The sequence below is a fragment of the Procambarus clarkii genome, chromosome 16, assembly GCF_040958095.1.
Source record: "Procambarus clarkii isolate CNS0578487 chromosome 16, FALCON_Pclarkii_2.0, whole genome shotgun sequence".
Classification (NCBI taxonomy): Eukaryota; Metazoa; Arthropoda; class Malacostraca; order Decapoda; family Cambaridae; genus Procambarus; species Procambarus clarkii.
In genome coordinates this window covers 13,573,116-13,582,295 of record NC_091165.1, presented here as the reverse complement: position 1 = coordinate 13,582,295, position 9,180 = coordinate 13,573,116, and the positions used below count along the sequence as shown (strand labels likewise).

Genomic DNA, 9,180 nt, shown 5'->3' with positions numbered 1-9,180 from the left:
ACCGTGTTAGTCATCCATATACTGACTACCGTGTTAGTCATCCATATATTGGCTACCGTGTTAGTCATCCATATATTGACTACCGTGTTAGTCATCCATATACTGACTACCGTGTTAGTCATCCATATGTTGACTACCGTGTTAGTCATCCATATATTGACTACAGTGTTAGTCATCCATATATTGACTACCGTGTTAGTCATCCATATACTGACTACCGTGTTAGTCATCCATATATTGGCTACCGTGTTAGTCATCCATATGTTGACTACCGTGTTAGTCATCCATATATTGACTACCGTGTTAGTCATCCATATATTGACTACAGTGTTAGTCATCCATATATTGACTACCGTGTTAGTCATCCATATATTGACTACCGTGTTAGTCATCCATATATTGACTACCGTGTTAGTCATCCATATATTGACTACCGTGTTAGTCATCCATATACTCACCACAACCACTACCTACACTCTCCCTACGCCTCTGAGAATTAATGTAAACAGGGAGGCTTGGTGAGGGAGGCTCGGGGCTCGTAAGTCAAGGGCGCCTCATTAGTGAGATAAATGTGTTGAACACCTTACCATTGGTATTACTAAGGCGGGCTGATGCTACACCAAGAACCCTCAAATGGTCGTATTGCGGACGTTCAGACACGGTTGTCCGAGAGCTGTGTCTTGATGAAGTTTATGGCCAGGCTCCTGTTGCTGTTCCCTGCTCCTTGGAGCACTTGGCGGTTACTGTGTAATCTTATATGTAGAGATCATTACACCCAGGGTGTTGGTGGTGGAGTTTCATTCGTATTCGACACGCAGTTCGAGAATCGCGGTTCTGAATCCCGTGAGGGACGGATAGCTGGGTACGTTTCCTTATCACCTGATGCCTCCGTTCACCTGGCAGTAAACAGGTGGGCAGGAGTTTGTCAAGTGTTGTGGGGTTAGCATGCTGGGGAGGGTCAGTTGGGCCACCTCCATACAATCCTTCACACACACATACACACATACACACACACACACACACACACACACACACACACACACACACACACACACACACACATACACACACATACACACACACACACACACACACACATACACACACATACACACACACACACACACACACACACACACACACACACACACACACACACATACACACACACACACACACACACACATACACACACATACACACACACACACACACACACACACACACACACACACACACACACACATACACACACATACACACACACACACACACACACACATACACACACATACACACACATACACACACACACACACACACACACACACACACACACATACACACACATACACACACACACACACACACACACATACACACACATACACACACACACACACACACACACACACACACACACACACACACACACATACACACACATACACACACACACACACACACACACATACACACACATACACACACACACACACACACACACACACACACACACACACACACACACACACACACACACACACACACACACGCTCACTTTTTTACACAGCTTCAAATGTAGATATGATAAGAGCCGAGTAGGCTCAGGAACCTGTACATTAGTTGATTGACAGTTAAGAGGCGGGACCAAAGAGCCAGAGCTCAACCCCGCAAGCACAACTAGGTGAGTACACCCGTGTGTAGCAGTAACTGTTCGAGGCCCCCAGCCTGCTGTGTTGAGGTGGGCTGCGTGACCAGGAGGCCCCCAGCCTGCTGTGTTGAGGTGGGCTGCGTGACCAAGAGGACCCCAGCCTGCTGTGTTGAGGTGGGCTGCGTGACCAAGAGGACCCCAGCCTGCTGTGTTGAGGTGGGCTGCGTGACCAAGAGGACCCCAGCCTGCTGTGTTGAGGTGGGCTGCGTGACCAAGAGGCCCCCAGCCTGCTGTGTTGAGGTGGGCTGCGTGACCAAGAGGACCCCAGCCTGCTGTGTTGAGGTGGGCTGCGTGACCAGGAGGCCCCCAGCCTGCTGTGTTGAGGTGGGCTGCGTGACCAAGAGGCCCCCAGCCTGCTGTGTTGAGGTGGGCTGCGTGACCAAGATACAACAAGCAGTGTATTGAGGCTTGTATTAACTTGCTGTTAATACAAGCAAGTTAACCCCCTCCTCCCCCCCCCTCCCCCAGATCGGACTGACTCTCCAGGAGTCAACTTTACAACCGTTGCCTGACTCCCGAGTACCTATTTACTGCCAGGTGAACAGAGGCATCAGGTGAAAGGAGACATGTGTGGGGTGGTGGGGGTATGTGTGGGGTGGTGGGGGTTTGTGTGGGGTGGTGGGGGTTTGTGTGGGGTGGTGGGGGTTAGTGTGGGGTGGTGGTGGTTTGTGTGGGGTGGTGGTGGTTTGTGTGGGGTGGTGGTGGTTTGTGTGGGGTGGTGGGGGTTTGTGTGGGGTGGTGGTGGTTTGTGTGTGGTGGTGGTGGTTTGTGTGGGGTGGTGGTGGTTTGTGTGGGGTGGTGGTGGTTTGTGTGGGGTGGTGGGGGTTAGTGTGTGGTGGTGGTGGTTTGTGTGGGGTGGTGGGGGTTTGTGTGTGGTGGTGGTGGTTTGTGTGGGGTGGTGGTGGTTTGTGTGGGGTGGTGGTGGTTTGTGTGGGGTGGTGGTGGTTTGTGTGGGGTGGTGGTGGTTTGTGTGGGGTGGTGGTGGTTTGTGTGGGGTGGTGGGGGTTTGTGTGGGGTGGTGTGTGGTGGTGGTTGTTTGGGATGTTGTAGGCGCTAAGGAGCCCACCCTCAGCACATACAGTGACCACCCCACACCCATGCAACCATCTTTCATCAATAGAGTCAACATAGCTTGGAATTTAAACTTTGTAAAGAGCAAAACTAAAATTGAAAAGTTCAGAGGTTTGCAACATTCAGAGTAGTGGAGCTGGTGCAGGAACGGAGACTGGGCCTCACACGGTAGAGGAAACCCTATTGGACTCTGAGAGAGAAGGGCTTGGGAGTGGGTATTCCCCAACCTGTCACCTGAAGCCCACATCAAATGAGTATCATCAGCAGCATACGGAAGGTTGGCTAATATGACAACTGCCTTTAGGAATCCAAAGAACCGTTCAGCATCTTGTACATTGTTTATGTCAGACCACTTCTGGAATGTGCGGCACCAGTCAGGTGTCGTTATCTCCTTATCTCAGAGGTAGGCCACCAGATTAGTTCCAGACCTGACAGGTATGAGCTACGTGGAAAGGCTACAAGTGCTAAACCTAACGTCACTGGAAGAGAGAGAAGACTGGAGAGACATGATTACCACATTCAAAATACTCAGGGGAATAGACAGGACTGATTATTTAGTAGGGTAAACATAACAAGGGGACGCAGATAGGACTAAGCGCCCAAATGAGCCACAGAGACATTGGGAAGAATGTTTTTAATGACAGAGTACTGGACAACTGGGAAAAAAACACGAAGTGAAACAATGAACGAAGACTTCACACACAACTGCAAATGTACATATGACTGAGCCCAATAGGCTTAGGAACCTATAAACCAGTCGATTAAAAGTTGAGAGGCGGGGCCTAGGAGCCGGAGCTCATCCCCCGCAACTACAACTAGGTAATACATTTTTGTATTTTGCCCCGAGGAGCGAGTGTTGGGCAGCGTCACTCACTGCAGGTCACGGTCTCAGGTCACGGTCTCAGGTCATGGTCTCAGGTCACGGTCTCAGGTCACGGTCTCAGGTCACGGTCTCAGGTCACGGTCTCAGGTCATGAATAACGACGTAGAACAAAAATTCTGCCAAATTGGTCAATAATTATTAGCGTGAGTGTGTGTGATGGTTGGTGATGCTGAGGTGTTGACGCGCCGGCCCCACCACCGCCCTGCTGACTCCACCCACACCTGGTAATCCACACGTGTCAGCTGGTGCCCACAGCTGATCTACACGTGTCAGCTGGTGCCCACAGCTGATCTACACGTGTCAGCTGGCAACAGCAGATGCAACGTCCAGTCCTTCATTACTGCCCTATCATCCCTGTCCTTCCCCCTCCCTCCCTCCCTCCCTGCCTCACTCCCTCCCTCCCGATAGCAAGATAGCAAGCTAGCTATACCCAATAAACATGGTGTCAGCAAGGCGGACTCTCTGCCTGTTTTCATAACAAAATTCAACGTTATTACAACTTGTTTCGCCTTTATCTCTTCCTGCTCTTTATTCCTCAGAGGAACAATATAATAAGTAGTCAGCAGGAGACTCAACCCAATAATAATTTTTCGTCAGCCTTCGTCGTGAACTGGTGAACACTCGACCACTAAGCCTCAGACTACAGCACCAGGCCACCAGGGTGTGGAACACTGTCAAGCACCAGGCCACCAGGGTGTGGAACACTGTCAAGCACCAAGCCACCAGGGTGTGGAACACTGTCAAGCACCAGGCCACCAGGGTGTGGAACACTGTCAAGCACCAAGCCACCAGGGTGTGGAACACTGTCAAGCACCAAGCCACCAGGGTGTGGAACACTGTCAAGCACCAGGCCACCAGGGTGTGGAACACTGTCAAGCACCAAGCCACCAGGGTGTGGAACACTGTCAAGCACCAAGCCACCAGGGTGTGGAACACTGTCAAGCACCAGGCCACCAGGGTGTGGAACACTGTCAAGCACCAGGCCACCAGGGTGTGGAACACTGTCAAGCACCAGGCCACCAGGGTGTGGAACACTGTCAAGCACCAAGCCACCAGGGTGTGGAACACTGTCAAGCACCAAGCCACCAGGGTGTGGAACACTGTCAAGCACCAAGCCACCAGGGTGTGGAACACTGTCAAGCACCAGGCCACCAGGGTGTGGAACATAGCCAAGCACCAAGCCACCAGGGTGTGGAACACTGTCAAGCACCAAGCCACCTGGGTGTGGAACACTGTCAAGCACCAGGCCACCTGGGTGTGGAACACTGTCAAGCACCAAGCCACCAGGGTGTGGAACACTGTCAAGCACCAAGCCACCAGGGTGTGGAACACTGTCAAGCACCAAGCCACCAGGGTGTGGAACATAGCCAAGCACCAAGCCACCAGGGTGTGGAACACTGTCAAGCACCAAGCCACCAGGGTGTGGAACACTGTCAAGCACCAAGCCACCAGGGTATGGAACACTGTCAAGCACCAAGCCACCAGGGTGTGGAACACTGTCAAGCACCAAGCCACCAGGGTGTGGAACACTGTCAAGCACCAAGCCACCAGGGTGTGGAACATAGCCAAGCACCAAGCCACCAGGGTGTGGAACATAGCCAAGCACCAAGCCACCAGGGTGTGGAACATAGCCAAGCACCAAGCCACCAGGGTGTGGAACACTGTCAAGCACCAAGCCACCAGGGTGTGGAACACTGTCAAGCACCAAGCCACCAGGGTGTGGAACATAGCCAAGCACCAAGCCACCAGGGTGTGGAACACTGTCAAGCACCAAGCCACCAGGGTGTGGAACATAGCCAAGCACCAAGCCACCAGGGTGTGGAACACTGTCAAGCACCAAGCCACCAGGGTGTGGAACACTGTCAAGCACCAAGCCACCAGGGTGTGGAACACTGTCAAGCACCAAGCCACCAGGGTGTGGAACACTGTCAAGCACCAAGCCACCAGGGTGTGGAACATAGCCAAGCACCAAGCCACCAGGGTGTGGAACACTGTCAAGCACCAAGCCACCAGGGTGTGGAACATAGCCAAGCACCAAGCCACCAGGGTGTGGAACACTGTCAAGCACCAAGCCACCAGGGTGTGGAACACTGTCAAGCACCAAGCCACCAGGGTGTGGAACATAGCCAAGCACCAAGCCACCAGGGTGTGGAACATAGCCAAGCACCAAGCCACCAGGGTGTGGAACATAGCCAAGCACCAAGCCACCAGGGTGTGGAACATAGCCAAGCACCAAGCCACCAGGGTGTGGAACATAGCCAAGCACCAAGCCACCAGGGTGTGGAACATAGCCAACCACCAAGCCACCAGGGTGTGGAACATAGCCAACCACCAAGCCACCAGGGTGTGGAACATAGCCATGCACCAAGCCACCAGGGTGTGGAACATAGCCAAGCCACCAGGGTGTGGAACATAGCCAAGCACCAAGCCACCAGGGTGTGGAACAGCCAAGCACCAAGCCACCAGGGTGTGGAACATAGCCAAGCACCAAGCCACCAGGGTGTGGAACATAGCCATGCACCAAGCCACCAGGGTGTGGAACATAGCCATGCACCAAGCAATTTAATGAATGATTCAAACGAAATATGACTATTACATATCAACATGAGATCTTAATGATCCATGGTTAACATGATTTAATAAGGATAATACTTGTAAGGATAATATACTATACAAACTATAATTTAAAATCTTTATTACTTTTTTTTATTACGAAGCTTAAGTATACACAGCAATGTGCTGCTACCCTGTTCTATATGGAATATTACACAGTGTAGATAAAAAACTATATAAGTTTATCTAATATTCACAGGATGGTTAGGCATACATGGAATCAAGGGAGAAAATACCTGCCTCAATACGAAAAATAAATCGACTCTGACTAAACAACTCTTCGCGATTTTCACAAGAGGTAAGCACTAAATTATGGTAACACTATATAATATCATTACTCTTACCAGTTTCTACAAGACTCCTCTCAAACAATGTATTTTTAAACATGTTTAGGTATACACAGTATACACAGCTACGAGGCCCCACAGGGGCCTCGTAGCCTGGTGGATAGCGCGCAGGACTCGTAATTCTGTGGCGCGGGTTCGATTCCCGCACGAGGCAGAAACAAATGGGCAAAGTTTCTTTCACCCTAAGTGCCCCTGTTACCTAGCAGTAAATAGGTACCTGGGAGTTAGTCAGCTGTCACGGGCTGCTTCCTGGGGTGTGTGTGTGGTAAAAAAAAAAAAGTAGTTAGTAAACAGTTGATTGACAGTTGAGAGGCGGGCCGAAAGAGCAAAGCTCAACCCCCGCAAAAACACAACTAGTAAACACAGCAATGTGCTGCTTCCCTATTCTGTATGAAGGACCACACAGTGTAGATCAAAAACCAGCTACAAGCTCATCCAACATCCTCACCTCACAGGATGGCCAGTCATACATGGAATTAGGAGAGAACAAAATACTTAAGGCTGATCTATTAGCCTCCACTGGCAAAATCTGGGTGCAGCACAAGAATATCTTCCAATATTCCTGAGTGTATGAAGTAATTACAGAGCTCAAAATACCTCATACCATTTGGTATGAAGTCACTGATAACAGGGCAATCACAGATATAGTGTTGGAGAGTATGTTCTCTCAAGTAGGACTGAAAACAGATGTTTTTTCCACCAAGAGGGTTATAAACCCATGGAACCGCCTACCCGCTGAAGCCGTAAATGCCAAATTCCAGCCAAAAAATATCATTAAGACAATTGGCGGGCCCTTTAACAAGCCGCCGGCTTCCTGTCCTCGTCGAGGTCACTAGATAGTTAGTGGCCATTGGGTAAATTCAGTAAATATATACAATAATTGTCAGCGCATCTTCCGAGCAACAAGGACAGCTACACAGTATCTCTTAGAATTATGTAGGTAAACAACAAATGTAACATATTTGTTTACTACAATGTCGGTGCTGGCTGTAGAAGTTGAAAAAACATTGTTTTACTTCGAAATATACTAATTTTATAAGAAAATTCGACGTAAATAGAGCGCAGATGAGTTCCGATAAGACAGCGTCGTGATTGGCAAATCTTCAAGATGAAGAATGTTGCCTGCTGTCTGATTGGCCAAACGAAACACAGTAGGGACCTCTGTCGGCACGCAGGTGAACCAGACCCAAGACCCAAATATCTTCGTAAGTTTACCTACCTGAATCGCACCTAAGCATCTTCTTAAGGCATACTTAGGAACCTTCGTAGCAAACCTACTTACTAGGAAATACATGGAGCTTCGTGAATCTAGGTCCAGGTCACCTGAGTGTATAAGCCTGGCCAGGAGTCAGGTGTGTGGGTGGGCGTGGTCAGGAGTAAGGTGTGTGGGTGGGTGTGGCCAGGAGTCAGGTGTGTGGGTGGGTGTGGCCAGGAGTCATGTGTGTGGGTGGGCGTGGCCAGGAGTCAGGTGTATGGGTGGGCGTGGCCAGGAGTCAGGTGTGTGGGTGGGCGTAGCCTGGGCCGTACACGTGAGGGGCGAGTACATGGGCGTACTTGGCAACGACCACCTATTATGGGCGGGGGTTGTCTCCCGCCCCCACCTATAGTGTCACCCACCACGACGGTGGAGCTGGGTGGGCGTGGAGGGGAGTGTCACCACACCCTCCAGGTGGGTGGACGTGGAATCAGTCATCACACTAACAGACCGGGTCGAGGACCGGGCCGCAGGGACGCTAAGCCCCGAAATCATCTCAAGATAGCCTCAAGATATCCTCCTCCATCATCATAATGAAAAAAGCAGCCACCGTGGCCAGGACAACACGAGGGGAAGTGCAAACACTGAGGGACTTGATCCACGGGGAAATACAATGGGTTAACAAGGACCCCGCAGGGATGAGGAGACATGGAGAGCACAGTTGGTAGACATGACAGACAAACACTTCCTAAAGCAACATGTCACAGAAGTATCAAGAGTATGAGGAGGAGACACGCCAGCAACACTTGACCAGGTGTTTCCCCAGAGTGAAGCAGATGTTGACAGATGTTGAGAGAATAGTGTACGAGATGCCTCCAAGAGCTGTAGCGCCCAGTGCCGTGCTCGAGCACATACTGGAGCTGAAGGAATTGTTTACATAAAGAACCCCTTTCAAGGTGAAGAGAGATTACAGACTACAGCAGAAAGAGAGACTTATTTCAGCAGGAAATTCAATGGGGAAGGTAAGTGGAAGGGAGGACACCAAGTGTGATGATGGTGTTCAGTGGTGGGAACTGTGCTGGTGCAACACAACACTTCATACCACTCAAGAAGGAAGTGGATGAAAAAAGTAAAGTAAAAATTTTGTTTGGGCGAGGAACCCTGGGAAAAGTAGAGAGAACTAGGAACAGGACAATAGAGAGACACCAAACAAAACCTGAAATCAATTCATTCGAGTTAGAGAAGCTGAGACGCAATTTGAAAATAATATTGGTGCAAAAGGTAAGGAAGAAGAGAAGGTGTTGTATAGTCATGTAAGGAGGAACACGAGACTGGGAGACCATGTACCCAGACTGAC

At 50.2% G+C, this 9,180-nt stretch overlaps 1 protein-coding gene across 1 annotated transcript in view; it reads right to left on the bottom strand.

The window, feature by feature from the left end:
• Positions 1–1,683: 1,683 nt before the first annotated feature.
• The window catches only part of LOC138365222 (salivary glue protein Sgs-3-like), a 17,000-nt gene continuing 9,503 nt past the window's right edge, over positions 1,684–9,180 (bottom strand). Inside the window, exon 3 of the mRNA XM_069325486.1 lies at positions 1,684–2,085. Within this exon, the coding sequence (XP_069181587.1) occupies positions 1,684–2,085 (402 nt within the window). The remainder of the gene's footprint in view (positions 2,086–9,180) is intronic.